The sequence below is a fragment of the Didymella exigua genome (assembly GCF_010094145.1).
Source record: "Didymella exigua CBS 183.55 unplaced genomic scaffold M421scaffold_8, whole genome shotgun sequence".
In the NCBI taxonomy this organism is placed as follows: domain Eukaryota; kingdom Fungi; phylum Ascomycota; class Dothideomycetes; order Pleosporales; family Didymellaceae; genus Didymella; species Didymella exigua.
In genome coordinates, this window is record NW_022984782.1 from 955,001 (window position 1) to 976,087 (window position 21,087).

Below are 21,087 nucleotides of genomic sequence, written 5' to 3' on the forward strand. Positions count from 1 at the left end.
GCTAACCTCACAAGGGAAATCGCTCTCCTCTTCCTGCAATCGTTTGCTTCACGATTCGGCAGGATCATGGTGCGTCCATCATCGGCTCACTGCTTCCGTTAACAGCTTCTTCATGGGTATTCATTTGACGTTGAAGAGGCCACGGCCCGCATCGCTAATGAGAGCACCGCCTGTTAGCTATAAATCAATCACGTCCGAGCATGAATCTCAGAGCACAAGTCTAAGCAGCTTCACCCGCCATCATGAAATGGTCAAATCTCATCCTTGCACTTGCAGCTACTGTTATAGCAGCGCCGCCAGAACCGAGCCAGAAGCCAGGAGCACTGCCACCGGCGCCTCCACCCGGTCCTCAAGGCTACTCTGCACTACCGCCTTACAAGCCAGGACAACTTCCAAGCAGCTTCAAATGGACATCGACGGGAGTTCTTGTCACTCCTAAAAATGATACACGAAATATTGCTGGTGTTAAGGATCCCTCGATCATCTTCCTCGAGGGCACCTATCACGTTTTTGCCAGTGCTGCGAGGTCTGAGGGCTACAACTTGCTGTACTTCAACTTCACCGATATTGCAAACGCGAACGATGCTTCATTCTACTATCTCGACCAAGCCTCTCTCGGGACTGGCTACCGCGCTGCCCCTCAAGTGTTCTACTTCGCACTTCAGAAGCTGTGGTACCTAATCTACCAGAATGGCAACGCCGCATACAGCACGAACCCAGATATCGGCAACCCAGCTGGTTGGACTGCCCCGGAAGTCTTCTATCCTATTGGAACGCCAGCTCTCATTGCTGAAGGTCTTGTGACTCCCCAGCAAGGTTACTGGGTCGACATGTGGGTCATCTGCGATGACACTGACTGCCACTTGTTTTCACACGACGACAATGGCCGCCTTTATCGCAGTCAGACCACCCTTGCGCAGTTCCCGAACGGAATGAGCGAGCCCGTGATCGCTCTTTCCGAGCCTCGTAAGGAAGACCTTTTCGAAGCATCGAATGTCTACCACCTCGACGAAGGCACCTATCTGCTGCTCGTCGAATGCATTGGTCAGGGAGAGTCTGGCGGTGGCGTTCGCTACTTCAAGTCCTGGACGGCTAAGGATCTTGCGGGCCCATGGGACGCACTCCAGAGCACCCAGGAGAGCCCTTTCATGGGCGCTGCGAACGTGAAGTTCCCTCCTGGTCAGAATTGGACGATCAGCATCTCTCACGGTGAGATGATCAGGAATGAAGTTGATCAAAGACTGAGGCTGGGTCCATGTGGTTCTTGGAGGTTCTTGTACCAGGGCATCAACCCATCTCCGACCAACGTGTCGTACAATGCCTTACCGTGGGAATTTGGTCTTCTCACTCAAGATGGATGCTGAACATCTGCGTGAGAACGAACCTTGCCAGTGCATGTGGAGGGAAGTAATCTGTAAAGATAAACCGCTTCGCGAGCCCTCAAGCAGATTGGAACCTTTTTGAGCGTCACTACGTTGATTATCTGCCCTCAGTTGCTTCTTGGGATTGGCTGGCCGCTGGCCAGGCTGGACCGGAACGACGTAGCTCTCACATGACAGACACATAAGTGGGATCCAGTCCTATCGACACAAGGCGCTAGCAGGGATGTTGTCGATCTCAGGGTCTGGCTGGCGGCTACGCTACGAACACAAAATATCGTTCGCACAACAGCACTTTCAAGTCTTCATCCTTCTCGCGCCCTTCCTAAATCACCCAAAGCAACCCACACGTATAATGTCCTCATTCATGCGATTTTTCTCTTCCGGCTCTAGTACCTCTACAAGTGACATACGAAATTGATCCTCGCAACATCATTCAGTAGACATTATTTGCGTCATTCTGAGTCTCTGATCGCGAGTCTTTGCCTAGCTGCTGCAATTACGTAGTTTGATCAGCCGCATAGCTAGCTATTCATTCATACTGATCACCAGGGGCTACTTTGCCTGTCAATCACCCGTCAAACGTCAGTACCGAACATCACAATGTACCCCTCCGACGACCCCACCTCGACGACTGCGTCCTCAGCACGTAGCATCTCACGACCGTCTTCAGCCTCTTCAACACCGTCGCGTGGGCCTGCAAAGTCACTGCCAGCGGGTGCTCCGTCAACGCAGGATTTCGAGGTGCGCGACACTCCCACCGCCGGCCGCGCCGTATTCGCGTCTCGATTCTTACCGGAGGGCACTCTACTTTGGCGCTCGGATGACCTCACGTTGTATGTCTTGCTTCGCGAATACCGGCGCGAAGTGTGTGGACAATGCTTCAGCTATGATTACGGCCGAGATCTGCCAATACGGGACCAGGGTGTCGGCTTTGCATTTTGTTCTACACAATGTCAGGATGTGTGGGGAATTTGGAACGGAAGCGTTGGAGTGGACGCTTGGAGGGCGGTTGAAGCGCTGGTCAAGAAAAGGAGCAAAGAGGGCGACAAGATGGCAGAAGAGGGGTTACAACGGCCGACCAGCAAGGCAATTACGAAAGCGTGGGAGGAAGTGGAGATTCAAGCGTCTCTAATCCGTACTCTGCGGGAGGTAGAGCAGTCCACGGCTTCGTCTTCGAGTCCCCATGCAACGGAGGTTATCGAGTCAGTGCGAATCACTAAGCAGCACCGCAAAGCACTCTCCAAGGCGCTCCAGCGGAAGATCTCGCCAGACGTAATGGCCTTCATCGTCAGTGGTATCATCTGGTACCACAACAATCCGCAGGACTGGCCCAAAGTTCTCGCGCTCGCCGACGACCAAACACCTTACCACAGCGCTGACGATCTCGCCGCCTTCGTACGCTCATATTTGCACCTGCTCGCTATCCTGCCCCTTCCTCTCCTGTCCTACCTGAGTCCTGAGATTGTGTTCTTGCTCAGCAGCCGCGACAGCCACAACTCGTTCGGAATCCGGTCCTTGGAAGACGATGGAAGCGAGTTCTTTGGGTATGGTTGCTGGCCGGCAGCAAGCTACTTCAATCACTCATGTGGACCGAACATCGAGCAGAAACGTGTCGGGCGCGTGTGGGAATTTCGTGCTGGTCGCGACATTGGAGAAGGGGGTGAGCTTAATATAACGTACCTGAGTGGCGAGGAGTGGAAGACGAGCCGCGAAAAGAGAAAGGGGGTGTTAAAGAAGAATTGGGGATTTGATTGTGCATGTCCGAGGTGCGAGGCGATTTGAGGGCATGGCGACTTGGTCAACAAATGTCCTGCCTTATTTTGTTATGTGAAAACGGGAAGCTGGACTCGATTGCATATTCAAATGCACGGCATCCTGCCTGTGCGATGAGAGGAAAGCTACGCTCAAATGTGCGCCCCCCATTGATCTGTTGGTCTAGCAGCGCCATAACAAATCTCGCGGGCATTTCATGTACCTTTGAAAGGTTGTGCATAGACATGTACGACTTTGGTGACTACATCCATCCAGCGTTCCCTCTGTCAGCACACTCTGAAGTCTCGACAAACTTCCCTTCCCTTTGCAGTAATATTCTCCACAATCCAGAGCTGTGCGTTTGTAAAGACCATGACAGCACCCGGTAGAAAAGCGAAATTGTTTGTCTCCAATCCAGTCCAGATCTTGCCTAACAGTGTTCCCTCAGGGCTCCAAATATGAATGCCATCACCGCAGCCTGCCCACACGTTGCCTTCTGTATCGCAGTGCACACCATCAGGGAACCCGTTGTCTGCATACGCAAACATCCTGCGACCGGCTAGGTTCTTCTTGTTGATGATATCGAAAGCATACAGAGATGCAGGCCGCGTCAAGTCCTTTGCAAATTCTTGAGCACCCGTATCGCTGATGTACAGGGTCTTCAGATCTGGCGAGAATTCCAGTCCATTAGGTTGCACGAAGCCATCCGCTACGACCGCGATCTCGCCAGTCTTAGGGGAAAAGCGATAAACTTGCTTGAGGATTGTGGCCGCGGGCCTGAAGTTCTGGAAATACCCGTAGTCCGCGTCTGTGAACCACAGATCTCCTGTCTCGGGATGCTGGCGCACGTCATTGATGCTGGAGAAGTTGCGTCCAAGGAAGGATGTGAGGATCTTTTCTGATGCGCCTGTGACGGGGTCGACAGAGACAAGGGCTGAATAGTTGTAGAAATCGCCCTGATCGCAGTACAGCACTCGCGATGGAAATGACCCGTTTCCTTCGGTGCCCGGTGGGAAGTAGGTTGTCCCGCCGTTGGGTTCAGCGAGCTCGGCGTAGCGTGTAGAGGTAAGCGAGTAGTTGTTTGCGAGATCAATAACTGTGACGTTGATCGGATTTTTTAGGTCACCTGCCCAATTGCTCGTCACATAGAGCTTGTTGGTCTCCTTGTTGTAAATGCCAGCCTCGTGGAAGGCTTGGTAGTCAAGACTGTACAGCTGTCGCGCTGTTGCTCGCTCACCAATAACAGTAGCAAAGTTCTGATCGTATGCAAGCAGCTCGATCGTTGAAGGGTTAGAGATGTTTGTCGTAGCGAGGGTATCGATATATGCTGGGTTCGTCGCGTAGGACAGCAAGTCGACGGGTATGATGCTCGACATGACGGCTGCGATGATGGTCGTGATGATAATCTTCCAGATGGCTGTCACTCCAGTTCCCATGCCTTATTGTTCAACCTCGATGAGTGCCGATCAGTCCACGAACCAACTTAATTTCCTGTCATAACGTCACTCACCCAATGAGGTCCTGACCCTGGCAGACTGTGATGCGGGGCTTGGTGGGGGCAATGTTTGAATCGCTGGCAAACGTGAATTGAGCCCTTATAGGTCGAAAATAAATTATGCCTAGAGGCATGGTAGCCCTGGAGATGTCCACATGGAGATGGTCCCGAGGTCGGACTTTGAGCTGATGTGCATTGTGATTGCCGTTCGGGGCGCGAAGCGACGCGGCTAAACCACCGATGGCAGAGCCGCAACGCTTGTCACTCCTTCGCCATAAAGTTGAAGTACCGAGCTTTCCAGATCGCTTGTTGTTTGAACTTACACTGCTCCAGTTGTGGCTGGTGTGCAACGATGTGCCGAGGTCTCGTCCTGCTTCCTTCAGGTGAGCGGCTCTGACGATTTGAATTCGAAACCCCGCAGTTTCCATCAATATCGGGGGCCCGACATGTCTTCCATCCAACGGGGAGCCCTCAGCAGTAACGTGCGATCCCTCATCGGCAGGAATCGCTACCATCACAATTAATCGTGCCGCTCGTCGCAATGCAATAAACCCTTCTACAGCGAAGAAACTCTACACAGCCTTCTTAGAGTTTGAGGATGACGATACTCAGAAAGTTTCCGTGTTCCATGGCGCAAACGGGACATTCTGCGCAGGCGCAGATCTGCAAGAGCTGGCGACGGACGGAGTGGACTCAAAAGCTGCACTTTAGGCCTGTGTCAGACCGCAACATAGGCCCTATGGGTCCTTCTCGTCTCCAGATCAACAAGCCTGTAATATGTGCTGTCTCTGGGTACGCTGTAGCTGGCGGTCTCAAGCTGAGTCTTCTCGGTGACATGCGCGTTGTCGAGGAAGATGCTGTCTTCGGTGTCTTCTGTCGCCGTTTTGGCGTACCGTTGATCGATGGTGGGATAGTTCGTCTTCAAGCCATCGTTGGCCTAGGCCGCGCGATGGACATGATTCTCACCGGCAGGGCTGTATCAGCCAAAGAGGCGTTGTCTACGGGCTTGGCCAATCGAGTTGTGCCGAAAGGCAAGGCCCTCGAAGAGGCGATGAAGATTGTGGGGTTGTTGGTACAGTTTCCCCAACTTTGGAAGACGCACTGAGGTACGAGTTCGACCACGGAAAGGAGGTCATCGCGAGGGAGAGAATAGACGGAGCCAGAAGATTCGCGAGAGGCCAGGGACGGTCGGGGAAGCTGTAATCATCATCCTGTACTTTGGATCTGGCGTCAGCAGTGAAGCTCGTCCGGAGTCGTTCGCGCCGGCTCTTATCGTACATGTTCGGAGGTTGCCGATTGTGCATGAACGGAGTGGGCCGCACGCTCACAGCACAGGGTATATTAATCCAAATGGCGAGCGATGCCACATATGACCAAGACTCGACCGTCTGCATACCTCCGTGCCTCATCTTCGATCACGATACCTGTCTCCAAATATGGAGTCTTCAGCAATGAGTCCGGCGACCCTCGTTTCGACACTGCTCAGGACAGTCGAGGACCGCATCATACCTCTCACGTCAGGAGGCGTATCTTCGGGTTCGAAAGTCTTTGGCGCTGCTATCCTTTCCAACACCGATCTTGCCCCGCTCACTGTCGCCACTAATCACGAGTCCCTCTCCCCTCTTCTCCATGGCGAGATCAATTGTATCCAGCAGTTCTTCACAGTCGACTTCCCCGATCCAAAGACTCGACCAAACCCCCGAACGGACTGTGTCTTCTTTGCCACACATGAGCCTTGCAGCTTATGTCTGAGCGGCATCGCATGGTCAGGCTTCAGGGAAGTTTACTACTTGTTCACGTACGAAGATAGCAGGGACCTGTTCGACATACCACACGATATTCATATCCTGGAACAAGTGTTTCGAGTACGGGTTGACGGTGAGGATGACGAGGCGCTAAAGAGGCGCCCGTTGTACAACCGGGACAACGATTTCTTCAAAGCAGGATCTTTGGCAGATATGATCGCCAGTATCGATGATGCCATAGAGAGGGAAGAGCTTGCAAGGAAATCCAATGAGGTAAAGGCGCTATACAATGGGCTTAGCCAGACGTATCAAAACGGCAAGCAAGAAGGAACAGAGACTGCAAGCGTTTGGAAATGAGGTCAGCAGCATGTTGTGAGCGAGAATCCTCGCTTGCTGTGCATGATCTTGAGGTCGAATAGTATGTAGCTACTGAATTCAGTGTATTTGAGAAAGTATCTAGGCTCTGTCGATTGCCGAAGTCAAAGGCCGATCGGCAATTGATGATAGCAGCCGGATAGCGCTAACCTTCACTTCTTCAAGTTTGGAAACTTTGCCCGTTGCATCTGCGACATCAATCGTGTTCTCACCTGTAGGATTCATCGTCTTTATTACACCGCGCGCTCGATCGGCCGGTCCATGGGTACTACGTCGCTTTTTCTCCATCATGTCCTCATTACGCACCTTTTGGCGGCATGCGCATACAAAATCCGGGGCCATCAGTACCGGGACGCGTAATCGATCTGGGGCACTTCGTACATTTCAGACGACAACATCAAGGTCGAACACACGCGCAGCTGCAGGCCCCTTTTTCGGCAGGCGTCTAGGCGCATGGGCGCTTGCATCCGTATGTCGTCCACGTCTCTTTACACTCAATGCAACCTCTGAAACCCTGACTAGGTCGTCGCAGGCGGATATACTTTTTACGGACAGACAGCGTTACAATGCGACGCTGCAAGGCCCTTATCACGCGATCGCAAGGCTTTAATCTCGTATGGTGAGGTGCAGAAGCATGCCACGGAGGACGACTGTTGGGTGGTCATCAATGTAAGAACTGTCCTATGAGCCCGCCGGATGGGTATATTCTGATTGATCAAGGGGCTGGTCTACAACATGACTGAGTTTTTGGAAGCGCATCCAGGAGGTCGATCGGCCATATTGCAACAAGCGGGTAAAGATGCGAGCGTCAAGTTCACGCTCTTGCATCCGCCTGATGCGATTGGGACATTGCCTCCAGAATACTGCCTCGGACCAATTGATCCCGATACACTCCCAGCACCGGAGGAGCAAGAACTCATGGATGATGAGAAATTGCGGCAAGAGGCACGGGAAGAAATGCCTCCAGAAGGGCGCATGCTCCTCGTCCAAGATTTTGAATACTGGGCGGAACGAGTGCTCAGCGCCACAGCTTGGGCATATTATCGGAGTGCGTCTGATGAGGAGGCTACGTTCTTGGACAATCGCTATGCCTGGCGAAGATACTTCTTCCGCCCGAGGATTCTGCGAGATACGTCGCATGGCTCGACTGCAACGACAATCCTAGGGATGCCAACATCGATGCCCATCTTCATCGCGCCTGCGGCAATGGCCAAATTGGGACATCCGCTCGGAGAAGTGAATATCACCAAAGCGGCCGGACGATCTGGTGTCGTTCAGGCAATATCTGCAAATGCGAGCTGCGGTCTGGAGGAAATGTTCAACGCGAGATTGGAAGGGCAACCGCTTATCTTCCAGCTATACCTCAATAAAGACCGGTCTGAATCCTCGGCACTGGTCGAGCGCGTAACAAAGCTCGGTGCAAGCGCTATCATATTGACTGTAGACGTCTGCTGGCAGTCGAAGCGAACGCTCGATGTGAGAGAAAAGCTGAGGGAAGCGAGCGATACCCCGGCGCCGCAGTCAATCACGACGCCGACGGCTGACGCGAAGAAAGCGAGTGTCTCGGAGCAAATTAGTGGTTACCAAGCCACGGATTTGACATGGGATGACATCGCTTTTGTGAGAAAGCATACGCATCTACCGATCATAATCAAAGGCGTACAATCCGTCGAGGATGTCGAGTTGTGTGTTCAGCACGGCGCGCAGGGTGTCATTCTTGTAAGTGCAGCACTGCGCGCAATACTACCAATACAAAGTGTATGGATAGGTGCTAAAAGTGTGAACCAGTCTAATCACGGCGGGCGTCAGGCTGACTACGCTCCGGCGCCCATTGACATACTGTACGAACTTCGCGAACTGCGTCCCGAGCTTTTCTCCCAGATCGAGGTCATGGTTGATGGCGGTGTACGCAGCGGCGCCGATGTCGTGAAGGCACTTGCTCTGGGTGCAAGGGCTGTTGGCATTGGCCGGCCAGTGTTATACGCCAACGGCACACATGGCGAGGATGGCGTCGCGAGATTGTTGAAAAGTAAGATGGCTGACTCCTCTGGACGTCGAGCAACGCTAATTCTATCAGTCTTCCAAGAAGAGATCACCAACACAATGCGAAACATAGGCGCCAATACAGTACAGGATCTGAAGCCCGAAATGGTCGGCCCTGTCGGACCTTGGGTGGGAAGAAACCGCCCGTCGTACGCACCGAAAATAGAGCGAACACATTGACAGATATCAGGTCGTAGGTAGCCTCCGTCGTAACTTCATCATAGTCTTAATGAGATGGTAACAGTCTCTCTTACTCTCGGGTGGAGAAATTCTATAGACCCACTCCAATGCGGTGTCCGAAAAGAAAAGAGACGATCTTGAAAGCCGCTTCACCGTTGGTCTTCATTAGAGCGTAGCCTTGGCTGACTCGAAACCTGTCATTTCTTCGGCTGAAACGGCTTTCGAGAAACATGATCATGGACAGGTAATGCATGGCATTCGCTTAGTTCGATGCCGCAAAACGCAACGAACTCGCTGAAGCAATGGTGAAAGGCGTCAAAATGCTCATTTCACATCATGTGCCTTCGCGTCCTCGTCAACATCTTCGTCCCACTCGTCCCCCCTGACACCGCTCTCGTGCGCATGCGTAGTACTCGAGCTGGCTGCGGCCGGCGCATCATCATCACTTTCATCGTCCTCAAAGGCAGCCGGATCAGCCAGCGGCTGCGTCTCCGAATCGCGACCCACGTCGTTGTGCTTCGGCGCATCTAACACGCCCTCGTCCGCAGACACGCTGATGCCTCTGCGACCCCACTTGTTCGGCTGCGAGGTCCTCTGCGGCGCAGCCTCCTCGTCGTAGTCGAAGTTGTCGGCGCTCTTGGGTGCCATGCCCGCCAGTCGGCCAACCAACCAGCCCCGGCCCAGATCCTCGGAGTCAACGACGCCGCCCTGGCGCAACTTGACGCGCTGGCGAGTGTAGTAGACCCAGGCGAAGTCAACCATCAGGGCGGTCTGGATGGTGCCCCAGACCCAGCTTGTGGGGTCGCGGTATCCTTTTTCGGTGGCGCCGCGCACGATCCAGTTCAGGACGTAGAGGAAGCGGTAGGCGCCGAGGGTGACGAGGTAGTACGAGTCTATGACGGTGGGCACGGTGGTCTGGCGCAGGAGCAGCAGCTGCGGGACGATGCAGACGGACTCGAGGATCTCGGAGAAGACCCAAAGGAGCTGGACGAGCGAGTCAGCGTGTCACGAGGGAGAGTTAAACAGGGCACGTGCCTTCATGAAGGTGCTGTGGCCGACGACGTGGCTGGAGAAGACCAGGTACCACAAGGGTGCCATGGCGACGGCTCCTAGCAGACAGTACATGCCGAGCTTCCAGGCCTTCTCGCGCTCGCGGGTGCGGGCATAGACGCTGGTCATCAGGAAGATGATGTAGAATGAGGAGAGCGTGTAGAAGATCTGGCCGTGTCAGCCATGGTCAACGCAGGGTGCAGGCGGGCAGGCGGGCAGGCACCGACCTTGAGGGTGAAGTTCCAGATGTGGGCGGCGTCGCGTGTGCCGCTCGTGGTGAAGATGTCGAGGTAGCGCGTGCAGAAGACGAGCGCATAGAGGGCCTGCGTGATGAGCGAGACGCCTGCGCCGTGTCAGACATGGTCAACTCTACACGTGGCCGGGCAGGCACGCACCCTCGGAGCTGCTGTTGGAGTGCATGGCCCACATCAGGATCAGCTTCGACGACGTGTGTGAGACGTCGCCGAGGATGTGGAACAGGTTGAACTGCATGGCTCAGGTCCTCTGGAGCGTGACGGCGACACAGCGCTCGGGGGGAGGGGGAGGGGGGGGGGGGGGGCGTCGGCGTGTCTCAATGCAGAGCCGCGGAAGCTCCAGCGAGCGGTCTCTCTTGGTGGGAGGAAGGGTGACTTCAGCGGCGGGAGGGCGTGTCGCAGCGATGCAAGGGGTACTCCTGCGCGAACGGCGCAGAAGTCAAGGGGCCCGTGGCTGTTGTGGTGGGCGTGAAGGAGCGCAGTGCTGCTGTTGATAGTCGTGGCTGCCTCACGTTGCGTTGGGCGACGGTCGTCCTACAGCTTGCGTGGACCGGTTCCGCCTTGGCAGCCCTGCATGACGCTTGCCCAAACAGACACGTCGTCACGCTGCCCTGCCCCAGCACGACCGTCAACATCCCCAGCACGTCCATCATCATCCCCAGCACGTCCATCGTCATGCCAGCACTCCTATCAATTGAAAAGTGCTATGTCGTTCATTCATAGGCCTATGCATGTACTGCAGCGTCTTCAACCATGTACAGAATCCTGGCTGCACGACAAGATACGCAAGCGAGGGTATATAGCAGCGAGCGAGAAACGGCCAAGGCGCCAATGGGGTATACAGAATACAGCGATGGAGGAACACGTAAAGATGCGCCCAAGCGTGAAGAAACCAAAACCTCCACACGTGTTCGTCGTTTCATCAGCTTCCAGCGCCGCACTAAGAGTGCATGTACGGCAGGAATGTCGTCGTCGGCTCCGCCGGGCTCATCGAGTACGGCGTGAACGTGTGCTGCGCGTGCTGGTCGTGCTGCGGCATGGCTGCGGGCAGCGCATCGTTCTCTGCCCACTTGCGTGCGCACTGACGGGCCGTCCACTTGTCCTGAGCGCCAAACTTGGCCATCTAGATTCGTCAGTCAAAGCTCAAATCGCACTCGTCTGTAGGGCCTACCTTTTGCGAAATGATGTCGAACTTGTTCTGCGCCCAATACTCATGCGCCATGCGGAGAGCCCTGACGTCCGCCTCGCCCCACACCCGCATTCGCTCCCGTAGCCGCTTCAGCCGCATTTGCAGTGCGGGGATCTGGTACTGTTTGCCCAAGTCGTTCTGGAACCGCGCTGCAATGTCTTTCCACGGCATCAACTCCTCCTCCTTCAACCTCAGCAGCAACTTGTCCTCTTCAGTGAGCTCAAGCTGCGTCGAATTGGTCGATTCGGACCGCCGCCTCCTCTTCGATAGCTCCGCCGACTCGTCATCATCTCTTGACCTTTTTGCTGCCATCGATCGTGGCGTGTCAATGGGTTGAGGCGCTATGGGCGTGAATACACGGCGCGGCTGCGGCGCAGTCAACGCCATTTCGATGGAACCTTCTCCGCTGCGAAGGCCTCGTTGGTGCTGCGTAAAGTTCGCAAAATACGAGTCAGACTGCAACGAAGGCGTGTGGATTCCTAGTGAATCAATAGACCATGCGGATGGGCTCGGAACAGGCTGCAGAACCGAAAAGGTGCCGTGGGACGGCGGTTGACCGTGTGATTCGACCTTTGCGTGATTCGGCGACCGCTGCGAGGCGACGTCCGAGGCTTGTTGTAGCTCGACTGACTGCTGTGCAGTTTCGCTGAGCAACGAACTATGGGGATACACTGGCACTGGCGATATCACTCTTGCTGATGAATCCGTGGGTGCTGTTAATGAGGATACCTGACTTCCATGCCGGTACGTGGACGAATGTGGAGAAAGGACCTCTGAAGACCGAGGCGGGTTGTACTGTTCGTATCCGGTGTACTGGTAGTATAGGATTAGTCATCTGTGTCTAACTCGGGTCAATAAGACAAACCTGGAAGTCGTTGGCTGAGATAGACGGTTCATACCAGCCGGTTGTTGGGAGGCTGTTAATCGTGTTGCGTGAAGACATGGGGTTTTCGTGCATGCGGCTGTATGTGTGAGGCTGCTCGGGAGACTTTAACGCGGGCGATGAGCCTAGCGAACAAGCTTGAGAAGTGTAGGAGCTAGGCCATGTAGCAGACCTGCCCGAAAAGAGATGCGGTGGAGGCCCGACATCCTCGACCTTGAGTGACATGATAACTGGTCGGTGACGTGGGCCAACTGGGTGATGTCAGGCCGTGGACTCCTAGCATTCCCAGTCGTATTTGATTTATCTACCCCGGACCAATTGTTCAAGTTCACTGGAATGGTGATGCCTGGGACAGTGGTGAGCTGATCGGGACTGCTGTTAGAGGCGCCGCGGCCATCTTAACAAGTCGATTGTGGATCTAGTGCGGCACCTCTGCCAGGCTTCTCGGAGGATGCTGCTGCGCATTGGCATGGGCGCTTAGCGTCAGGCCCTTCACCTTGCCCTTGGAACGCTCCTCGTGCTCTAGCGCGGTGCATCCTGGTTCGTCTGCTGTTATCGAGCCGTGAGAGACCAGCCACTCCTCGATCCTGGCCTATCAACGGTCATACCCGGCTCATTACCAGGGCTTGAACGGTCCGTCGGGTCACGTCGACGACGATCTTACCGTTGGCGATCGTTTCCGCGCCTTCTCAAGGGGCGTTGTGGGTGTTTCCAATTCCTCATGGTCCATGTTCGCGGTCAAGGGTACTCCTGCTGGCAAAACATCGTCCCGCACTCTCATAGCAGCACACTTCGAGCAGGTCAATCTCTCTTGAATGCAGCGTGATATCGTTAGCCCGGTCTGCGCTGGGCGGCGCGGTAAGGCCCTATTGTCTGCCAGGTTTGCCTTCCTTCGCGCAAGACAAATTTCGCAAGCCGTGTGCTCTCATTTGGTGCAAGATCAAGTTGTGCCGCACAACTACAGCAAAATGCCCAGAGACGGTAATCATCAAGGGCACGTAGGCGCTTAATTGCATGAACGCGGCAGCCGACATTGGCTGCTAAATATCGTAATCCGGCTGAACAACCATTAATCTACCCTTTTGGTGGGGCCATGCAGCATCCACCCTTACACATCGTGCATGGCTTACCGCACACCTGGGCCGTGCTCGTTCTCTACGGTCGTACGTTCGTCCTCCATCGTTCAAAACGGCTACGCCCATTCTTCGCCAAGCTGTGATGTGTGGAAGGGCGGACTGGTGGTTCTCCAGAGACGGTCTGATTCGGCACTTTTCTTGGCAAGCATGTTCTTTATCCAACCGACCTTTGTTCCAGGGTGGATGCGATGGGACTGCTTATTACAGTGATGTGACATTAGATCGTAGAAGAGATATGTAGCTAAGACGCTTGTGACGCTCTGAAACCGATGGCTTTCCAGTAAGAATCGCGTCGTACGCGCAATGCGCATCAAAACCCGCTGTAACCCTGTGAGTTCAGGTCTGCTGGGTAGCTCCACAATTGCATCGAGTCTGGTATGAACAGTGCTGATAGATCTGCATCAGAGCCTGTGCCAAGGTCAAACTGGGTGAAGTCAAAGTTCAAGTCGAAATTGGGTTGTGAGAGGCCCATGACATCCACCGCCTGCGACTGGCCATGCATGCCTGCATACCAGTTATGTTGAAGAGGCTGCTGTGAGGCATGTGAATGTGCTTGCAGCGCCGCCTGCGCTTGTTGCTGAGAGCTGCCGTGAGTGTGTGGTTGCGTCTTGGGATTGCCAGGGTGACTGCTACCCATCGCAACCTCAGACAATAAGTGTAGAGGCGTCTGGTTTGACGAAGTTTGTCGAGCAGGTACCTGCGCACCCTCGTTGGAAGGTCGTCTTGAGGCTTCGCTTGAGTCCGCCTGCTCTGACTTGGAGGTCCCTTCCTTGATCTGAGCAAATCGCTCCTGCAATCGCTTAGCTACGAAGTAAAATTTCCCGTGGGGCGACTGTGCATCCCTAGACACGATCGCATTGAACATGGTGACTAGCCGTTCAAGATACATCTCGATCTGCAGGTCTTCCTTTCCGATGATGCTGCTGACCTCACCAGAGCTCGTCACTGACACCCACATCTTCATAAGACATACGATAGCATAGATGGCACGCACACCTACGAAGGACCGTTAGTCTATGTTGTGGGGACGTGGACTTAGATCGACTTACAGAAGATGACTGGCAGCGTTAAGAGGATGTCCAGCTCAATGCCGAGGATCGTGTCAAGTATACCATGTGTGGCAGTAAGACACTCACCCAACGCACCAATGTGTGCTGGGCCTATAGGCACATCTTTTCTGACTGCGCTCGACGTGAAAGACTCGAGTGGAAAAGGTGGTTGCAAGCCAGGATCACCAGTGCCCTGATTCTGATGGAGGGCGATTTCGTGAAGAAAGAGGTTCGTCACATGCTCTCCAAGGCGGAGGGTAGCTTTTCATCGGTCAGCATGTGGCAGAAAGCTGGGACGAGCGTACTCACGATCCACTTCGTCCATCTTAGCATTCTCATCCTTCAGTTGTTGCAGCTCATTCTCAAAGATCTTGAGTGCATAGATGGTTTTGGGTTCGGAGATGGCGACCTCGACTGATGGATCGTCCATAGAGAACTGGACGGATATGTTCTCTCCAATGTGCGCCATTTTGACTTGCTGACAGAGCAGCTTGTCAGAGGGATAGGCATCTGCCGAGGTTTCGAGGATCTTGACGCTCTCTTCCATGTACTTGGTCCATCGTAGGAGAATCGGCCGCCGCAAGACCATCGTGATGCTCATACAGAGATAGTAGCACACAAGGTGTGCTCGGCGCGCTTCGATGCTGCTAGAATTAGGGTGGTACCTACGAAATGGTCCAATTGATAGCTTCATGACGTTTGGTGTCGCCTTGCGTCCAAGGCCGAGGTCCAGTGCCATCACTGCGGCGCAGTTGACCATCATGTAGAAGTTGTGCTGCTCGAAGTGCATAGGCGGTCGGTACCACAATACAGCAACCTGTAGAGCCTGCACGATTTCTAAAGATTTCTCTCCGTTACGCCAGATGATATCTGCAAGCTGATCCTTCAGTATCTTCGTCAACGCGCGTTGTACGTCCTGCGAAACTATTTGTTCGGCGCTGCCGTGAGAAGACCCAGCAAGCAGCGATAGGAAGAGCAGTGGCTTCTTCTCGCGAACATCTCGGGCTGTAGTGCCAGGCGCGAAGGGCACAGCAGGGAAATGCGGACAAATCTCATTGACGTATCGCAGAAAGACACGCTCTGCAATCTCAGGGCTGACGAGTGAATCGATCACGGCGTTGATATGTGAGTGATCAGCGTGGACGTGACTCTTGCCTTTGCGCTTCATCTCAGGATGCTCAGCGAGATCACGGTGGATTGCATCCATATCCTCCGGTATTGTCTGCTGGCGTTAGAACAAGCGCTGCAATGCAGTTGAATCACCTACTGCGTGGCTCTGACCGTTGTCTACCTTTCTCCGTTTCACCTCTGGCCCCCGTTGGATGGTCTGCACCGGCGCATAGCCCGGAGGTATGTTTGTGTAAGCCCCTGGAGCAGGACTAGACCATTCGTGACTGATGCTTCCCATACGGAAGGAGCCCTCAGGCATGGATATGGCAGAAGTGTTGCCCTCATGTTGCGGTATCCCTCCATGATGATTATTCTCTGGAGCCTCTGACTTCTGCGCATGCAGTGTTGCTGTCAGAGCATCGATCTTGCGTTCTAGCTCGGCGACACGGCTGTCTGCCTTCTTTTGGCGTTTTCGCGTGGGAGGCGTCGTGATGCTGGTCGAGTGAGCAAGATGTACGTGCGCACGAACCCTTTCAACATTACCACGGTCGCCCTGCCTTTGCACATCTCCTACACGATACGTTCGGATTCTCCTGGTCACAGCGCACTTTCAGCCCTCTGCATGAATCGCAAGCTCGTGGGCGCTTGAAGTCAGCGCCATCTTTCGCAGACGCAGATCCTGGGGTCGCATGGGTGCCATCGTGGTCGCCCTCGTCTTCGTGCTCGTAATCTTCGTGGTCATCCTCGGGAATATGAGGCGATGTCTGCTGCAGTGCTGGATCCAAGCTGGTGTTCGGCGGGGGCTGCGATAGCTGCGGGGGCGGCTGTTGTGGTCCTGACGTAGGCAGATAGTATGGATGACCCACGTTCTGCTGAGGCTGCGATGCGTACGATTGCACTTGTGTGTTTTCCTTACCTTCAAACGGAGAGAACAGGGCGGGATCAATCGGCGCCGACATCATTGGTGTGTCGGTGGTTCGGTGAACGGGAGTCCGGTGAACAAGAAGTGGGCAAGTGTACGGTGGCCCATAAAGGACAAAGTGCCGGAAATCCCAAGTGGTCCAGCGTGCCAAGCCTGAGACGTCCCAAAGCTGCAACATTCAAGTAAGACCGGATCTGCGAGAAGCTAGATGCGCGAGATTTTTCGTGGCACGTGAGAGCTATGTAGTGAGGCAGGCCCGTTGTCAACAATGAAAATACTCTGATCGGCAATTGATATGCGCGCACGCGTGCACGTAACATGACAGGCTAAGCCATATGCTTCAAGTGTAGCCCCAGCAGCACACCTGGAACATACCGCTGGATCTGATTGAAGGGGCAAGTAACTGTGGAGCTCAGGATGGAGTGGGTATGCATTTCGAATAGACATTGACCCTGGTCTAGTCTATCAATCGTGTATCATATATCGTTTACCGTGACTTCATTCCTTGCATCATCACATCCTCGAGCCTCAGCTTGAGCCTCAGCCTGAGCTCACGGGAGGGATGATAGCAACCTCATCACCTGCTTTGATCTCCTGGTCCGTACTCGAGACCTCGTCATCTAGGTCCACATATTCCATGTTGACAGTCACAGCACAGCTGCTCAACACCTTGTCCTTGATCCCAGGGTATGTACCCTCGAGCTTCGTGAAAAGGTCGCAAATGCGGACGGGTGCGGGAATATGCTCTGTCTTCTTGCCTGTGAATGTAGAGGCAGCTGCAAAATACAGGATCGTGAAGCAATCAGCTGGTGCTTTCGACTTGAATTCCATTTCTACTACTGAACACTGAGGCCTGTTAGACGGGTGCTGGAAAGCGAGTGCAACAACGTGGCAGAGCAAACGTTCTAATCAGCCAAAGAAAGGTGATCCACAGGTTGTCAACAAAGCGACAGTCGGGTAATACATGCTGTTTTGGAAAACATCACAAGAAGGAAGTAATGAAGATGAGATGTGCTTACCTTATGATTTGGTGTTGGGTGAAGAAAGGAAAGTGCGGAGTTTTCGGAGGAGAGGTGAGGAAGGCACTAGCAGTAGTATTGCGCGCTAGCGCCTGTCGCGACTTCCTTGAGCGCATCATCGTTGACATTTCTATAGCCTTCATCACTGTCTTACAAAATATGCTCCCACGTTCGTTGTGGACTTCCAGCAACATCTGCTTGCGATGCCAATGGCGCCTTGGCTCCAGGAGCCAAACAAGTGCGCGTTTGCACACTTTTCGTGAAAGTAATTCGGCCATCAAGCTTTCGAGGACGCTTCCTGCGCGCGCCTTCCACAGCTCTACACTTGTATGTTCTCACCACAACGTCCATCTCCCAGTGCTTACATTCTACAGCGCACACAGTCTCTCGTCACTCCAACACTCATCGACCTTGCCGTTGACCCCGTCTTCATCGCTCGACCACCACAGCTACCAGTTCGCAATCATCTTGAGAGGTGGCAAGGCCAATATGGAGGACCTAGTGAGGAGACACTTTCTGCGTTCGAGAAACATCCATTGGCTGGGGAGATAGTCAACAATGTGTCAAAAGTCTCGAATGCGTCGGCAGCAGACGTAGAGACGGAGGGCGACCGATGGTTTGCCGGCGAAGATGATGATGGAGAGGACCTCGTTACAATCGGTCTTTTCCTGAAGCCTGGCGATGTAGTCGAACTCTCGTGAGCCCACTTGCATTTGTCAAGTGTAGTTTTGGTCACTGACATTGTCAGGCAATCTGGGCGCGAACCCATTCTGGCAGTTTTTGTACAGCAGCTCGACAATGACAGCCAGTTCTACACCATCAACGGCAAGTGGGCGCACTCCAACCTCGGCCAGATATCGTTCGCTATTCCAGGCTGCGTCGACCCCATGCTCCTTCAGCCTATCATCCCATTCCTACCGACGGACCCCGATAAAGCCAACCCTAAAGGTGAGGTTCACGTACCACCTGAGATTGCTGCTCCAGTTCAGGGGCTTCTTGACGACCTGGCAGCGCACTCTGAAGCAGTCTATCGCCAAAATGCACCGGTGCTGGACACCGCTTACGCTGTGCTTGCGGACAACAGTCGGACTCGCATGATGACACTCGCGCAGATTGCGAAAGCTTTGCTTGGTCGAGGAGACACCGCGTGGCAACCTTCCTCATCGGATCTCCTGGCGGTGCGAAAAGCCCTGAACCATAACGCTTTTCGTTTTCGGTCTGATCAACGCAGTCACAGACTGACCAACGTGTTTGCCATTCGTCCCAAGAAGGATGTTGAGATCGTTGAAACGGTCCACGAGTGGATCCGAGAGTACTTTGAGTATCGAGCAAAGACTGCGAACGACTCGCAAAAGGACGTTCTGCGCCAAAAGGGCGCAGAGAACATCTTTCGATTTCTCCAGAAGGCTCGCAGACTCATTGCGAAGAGCAGAAAGTATCGCGATCCTGCCTCGGGCGGAGTGGGACCAAACAAGAATCGAGATGCAGATGCTTTGACACCCACGCCTCGCATCGTGACCGATGAAGCATTTACAAAGACCGACAACGAGATCATCACGTTTTTGCAAGCCTGGGTTCTTAACAATCAATTCCAGAATATGAGTGGTCTGCACTCTGCCTGCACTGATCTTGTCGCGGCCACTGGCCTCTATCAACCTGGCGTCATTCAGCACTCCGCTGAAAACGAATCGCAAGCCGATCTAGTGCGTCGCGCGACGGGCCTTGTCTTCCTTCAAGAGATTGGGGTCGTCACACCCTACGAGAATCGCTCAATCTACGATGAGCAGCTAATGCTTCCGACTGTCAGACTGTCACGCAACTTGGAGGTATTGAACGAGAAGGCGAAGTTGCTTCAAATCACCCCTGACTTTCGTGATTCCATGGCTCGCACGCGTCGGGATTGGGGTGACACGAGCATCTATTGCATAGACGACCTTGGGGCCCAAGAGATTGATGACGGCATTTCGATCGAGAACGTCGACGGCGCTGGTTCGGAGTTCTGGGTCCACGTGCATGTCGCTAACCCAACCGCGTTCTTTGATAAAACACACACACTTTCTAGTCTAGCGGCACACATGACCCAGACCGTCTACACACCGGAACAAACTTTTCCTATGCTGCCAAAATGGGCTACAGAAGATCACTTCAGTCTGCAGCGCGACCGGCCAGTCATCACATTCAGTTCCAGGGTCGACCGTCAAGGTGACGTGCTTGAGACCAAGATTTCGCACGGTATTATCCGTAATCCAGTCTCGATAACACCTTCAGAGCTGGCTTTGAGCTTGGGGGAGAAGGCTGAAGGCGAGAGACGGAGACTCATTGTTGGTGGCAACGCTACAACCGGTGGTGAGACTCGACTTCCTCCGAGCATCAAGTCCACTCAAGTCGAGGAATTGAGAAACCTTTACTTGGTGGCCAGGAGGCTTTCAAAGAAGCGTCAAGAACGTGGCGGTATCTCCATGTTTAACAGCTCACCGAGCGTGCGTGTCTTTGAGAGCGACAACAAGCCAGGGTTGACATGGAACCCCCCTTCTACCGAAAAGTCGCGTTTTATCAAAGGAGATCCCATCATTAAGATCTCCAAAGCTGCGCCAAAGGGATTTTTACGCTTTGACATGGATGCTACCAATATTGTTGAGGAGATCATGATGTTGGGTTGCACTGCGGCTGCCACCTGGTGTGGTGAACGAGGCATACCGGTCATGTTCAGAGGCTCAATTGCCCCACCAAATGTCAATCGAGCACCGTCAGAGGAACTGAAGCATGACATCATGACAAACTACTTGGCGAAGCACCGGAACCCGCCACTTCGACTTACCATGCAGTATATGGAGTCGTTAGGTCGGGCTATCGCCCACACATCTCCATTGCCACATCGGGTCATTGGAGTCTCAGGCTATGTTCGAGTGACAAGTCCGCTCCGGCGTTTCAGCGACATGGTAGCCCATTGGCAAATCGAAGCTGCCATGCGATATGAACAGAAAACAGGGAAGATGTTCAACGCTGCCCAAGTTGGCGTTCAGAAGGGTGCACTACCTTTCTCACAACGCCAGATTCAGGAGTCTATCATAACTCTCTCGCCTCGCGAAAAGCTTATCGCTACCACGCAGCGAAACGCTGTCAATCACTGGGTGTCCCAGGCATTCCTTCGGGCTCTACATTACGGTGAAGCCGAGTTGCCGTCTACTTTCAAATGCTGGATCAGATACATCGACTTGGGAGGAAATCGACCTGGTTCCAAGCCTATGGCGGCCGGCCTCATGCCAGAGTTTGGTCTGAGAGTCGCGATCCGGGACATGGAAGATGCTCAATTGGGTGACGAGTGGGAAGTTGCTCTAGACAGCGTGGACCTGTTCAACGCACGAATTTACGTCAAGCCTGTTCGACTTTTGAAACGAGAAATGACCGACACCGAATAAGGCCCTCTGAAGGCAAACCACAGGATAAAAGTCAAGCCAAAGCCTCACTCTTGATGGTGTAGTTGAGCGTCTGGACCCAGAAAG

At 53.8% G+C, this 21,087-nt stretch overlaps 11 protein-coding genes across 11 annotated transcripts; 6 read left to right on the forward strand and 5 right to left on the reverse strand.

Annotated features, from left to right (window-relative positions):
* Window positions 1-59: 59 nt before the first annotated feature.
* Window positions 60-1,723, forward strand: M421DRAFT_418884 (glycoside hydrolase family 62 protein). Its single transcript, XM_033591931.1, has one exon. It carries the CDS (start codon window positions 243-245, stop codon window positions 1,362-1,364), a length of 1,122 nt encoding a protein of 373 aa, XP_033450834.1. The 5' UTR covers window positions 60-242; the 3' UTR covers window positions 1,365-1,723.
* Window positions 1,724-1,982: 259 nt separating this feature from the next.
* On the forward strand, window positions 1,983-3,164 carry M421DRAFT_59000 (SET domain-containing protein; the record flags this gene model as incomplete). Its single annotated transcript, XM_033595649.1, has 1 exon — window positions 1,983-3,164. One exon carries the CDS (start codon window positions 1,983-1,985, stop codon window positions 3,162-3,164), a length of 1,182 nt encoding a protein of 393 aa, XP_033450835.1.
* Window positions 3,165-3,421: 257 nt separating this feature from the next.
* M421DRAFT_58602 (lactonohydrolase) lies at window positions 3,422-4,510 on the reverse strand (the record flags this gene model as incomplete). Its single annotated transcript, XM_033595617.1, has 1 exon — window positions 3,422-4,510. One exon carries the CDS (start codon window positions 4,508-4,510, stop codon window positions 3,422-3,424), a length of 1,089 nt encoding a protein of 362 aa, XP_033450836.1.
* A 239-nt stretch (window positions 4,511-4,749) lies between these two features.
* Window positions 4,750-5,832, forward strand: M421DRAFT_99862 (enoyl coa-hydratase protein; the record flags this gene model as incomplete). The annotated part of the gene is made up of 4 exons (XM_033598811.1): window positions 4,750-4,764; window positions 5,098-5,316; window positions 5,390-5,701; window positions 5,743-5,832. 4 exons carry the CDS (start codon window positions 4,750-4,752, stop codon window positions 5,830-5,832), a joined length of 636 nt encoding a protein of 211 aa, XP_033450837.1.
* Window positions 5,833-5,900: 68 nt separating this feature from the next.
* M421DRAFT_377287 (cytidine/deoxycytidylate deaminase family protein) lies at window positions 5,901-6,885 on the forward strand. Its single transcript, XM_033589823.1, has one exon. It carries the CDS (start codon window positions 6,066-6,068, stop codon window positions 6,729-6,731), a length of 666 nt encoding a protein of 221 aa, XP_033450838.1. The 5' UTR covers window positions 5,901-6,065; the 3' UTR covers window positions 6,732-6,885.
* Window positions 6,886-9,134, forward strand: M421DRAFT_377288 (uncharacterized protein). The gene is made up of 5 exons (XM_033589824.1): window positions 6,886-7,218; window positions 7,272-7,418; window positions 7,470-8,468; window positions 8,538-8,778; window positions 8,827-9,134. The coding sequence occupies exons 1-5, from the start codon at window positions 7,039-7,041 to the stop codon at window positions 8,970-8,972; spliced, it is 1,713 nt and encodes a 570-aa protein (XP_033450839.1). The 5' UTR covers window positions 6,886-7,038; the 3' UTR covers window positions 8,973-9,134.
* On the reverse strand, window positions 9,135-10,514 carry M421DRAFT_412843 (uncharacterized protein; the record flags this gene model as incomplete). The annotated part of the gene is made up of 4 exons (XM_033590436.1): window positions 9,135-9,956; window positions 10,008-10,190; window positions 10,250-10,365; window positions 10,418-10,514. 4 exons carry the CDS (start codon window positions 10,512-10,514, stop codon window positions 9,297-9,299), a joined length of 1,056 nt encoding a protein of 351 aa, XP_033450840.1. The 3' UTR covers window positions 9,135-9,296.
* A 702-nt stretch (window positions 10,515-11,216) lies between these two features.
* M421DRAFT_3630 (uncharacterized protein) lies at window positions 11,217-12,573 on the reverse strand (the record flags this gene model as incomplete). Its single annotated transcript, XM_033589696.1, has 3 exons — window positions 11,217-11,399; window positions 11,448-12,278; window positions 12,331-12,573. The coding sequence occupies 3 exons, from the start codon at window positions 12,571-12,573 to the stop codon at window positions 11,217-11,219; spliced, it is 1,257 nt and encodes a 418-aa protein (XP_033450841.1).
* Window positions 12,574-13,744: 1,171 nt separating this feature from the next.
* M421DRAFT_377301 (uncharacterized protein) lies at window positions 13,745-16,924 on the reverse strand. The gene is made up of 5 exons (XM_033589825.1): window positions 16,187-16,924; window positions 15,801-16,137; window positions 14,843-15,755; window positions 14,534-14,794; window positions 13,745-14,480 (listed from the first exon to the last, which is right to left on the reverse strand). The coding sequence occupies exons 1-5, from the start codon at window positions 16,741-16,743 to the stop codon at window positions 13,795-13,797; spliced, it is 2,754 nt and encodes a 917-aa protein (XP_033450842.1). The 5' UTR covers window positions 16,744-16,924; the 3' UTR covers window positions 13,745-13,794.
* A 48-nt stretch (window positions 16,925-16,972) lies between these two features.
* M421DRAFT_418892 (Molybdopterin synthase sulfur carrier subunit) lies at window positions 16,973-17,616 on the reverse strand. The gene is made up of 2 exons (XM_033591932.1): window positions 17,585-17,616; window positions 16,973-17,411 (listed from the first exon to the last, which is right to left on the reverse strand). Exon 2 carries the CDS (start codon window positions 17,394-17,396, stop codon window positions 17,106-17,108), a length of 291 nt encoding a protein of 96 aa, XP_033450843.1. The 5' UTR covers window positions 17,397-17,411; window positions 17,585-17,616; the 3' UTR covers window positions 16,973-17,105.
* A 297-nt stretch (window positions 17,617-17,913) lies between these two features.
* Window positions 17,914-21,003, forward strand: M421DRAFT_91090 (RNB-domain-containing protein; the record flags this gene model as incomplete). Its single annotated transcript, XM_033597911.1, has 2 exons — window positions 17,914-18,281; window positions 18,333-21,003. 2 exons carry the CDS (start codon window positions 17,914-17,916, stop codon window positions 21,001-21,003), a joined length of 3,039 nt encoding a protein of 1,012 aa, XP_033450844.1.
* Window positions 21,004-21,087: the final 84 nt, after the last annotated feature.

Coding starts and splice junctions, on each gene's coding strand:
- M421DRAFT_377301 (XM_033589825.1), bottom strand. CDS start 16,743: ATGTTGCAGCTTTGGGACGTCTCAGGCTTGGCACGCTGGACCACTTGG. Junction 16,138..16,186: donor GCAAAGGCAGGGCGACCGTG/GTAATGTTGAAA, acceptor TCACTCGACCAG/CATCACGACGCCTCCCACGC. Junction 14,481..14,533: donor AACGCTGCCAGTCATCTTCT/GTAAGTCGATCT, acceptor GGTCCTTCGTAG/GTGTGCGTGCCATCTATGCT.
- M421DRAFT_377287 (XM_033589823.1), top strand. CDS start 6,066: ATGGAGTCTTCAGCAATGAGTCCGGCGACCCTCGTTTCGACACTGCTC.
- M421DRAFT_418892 (XM_033591932.1), bottom strand. CDS start 17,396: ATGGAATTCAAGTCGAAAGCACCAGCTGATTGCTTCACGATCCTGTAT.
- M421DRAFT_377288 (XM_033589824.1), top strand. CDS start 7,039: ATGTCCTCATTACGCACCTTTTGGCGGCATGCGCATACAAAATCCGGG. Junction 7,219..7,271: donor GCGCATGGGCGCTTGCATCC/GTATGTCGTCCA, acceptor AACCCTGACTAG/GTCGTCGCAGGCGGATATAC. Junction 8,779..8,826: donor CGTCGCGAGATTGTTGAAAA/GTAAGATGGCTG, acceptor TAATTCTATCAG/TCTTCCAAGAAGAGATCACC.
- M421DRAFT_418884 (XM_033591931.1), top strand. CDS start 243: ATGAAATGGTCAAATCTCATCCTTGCACTTGCAGCTACTGTTATAGCA.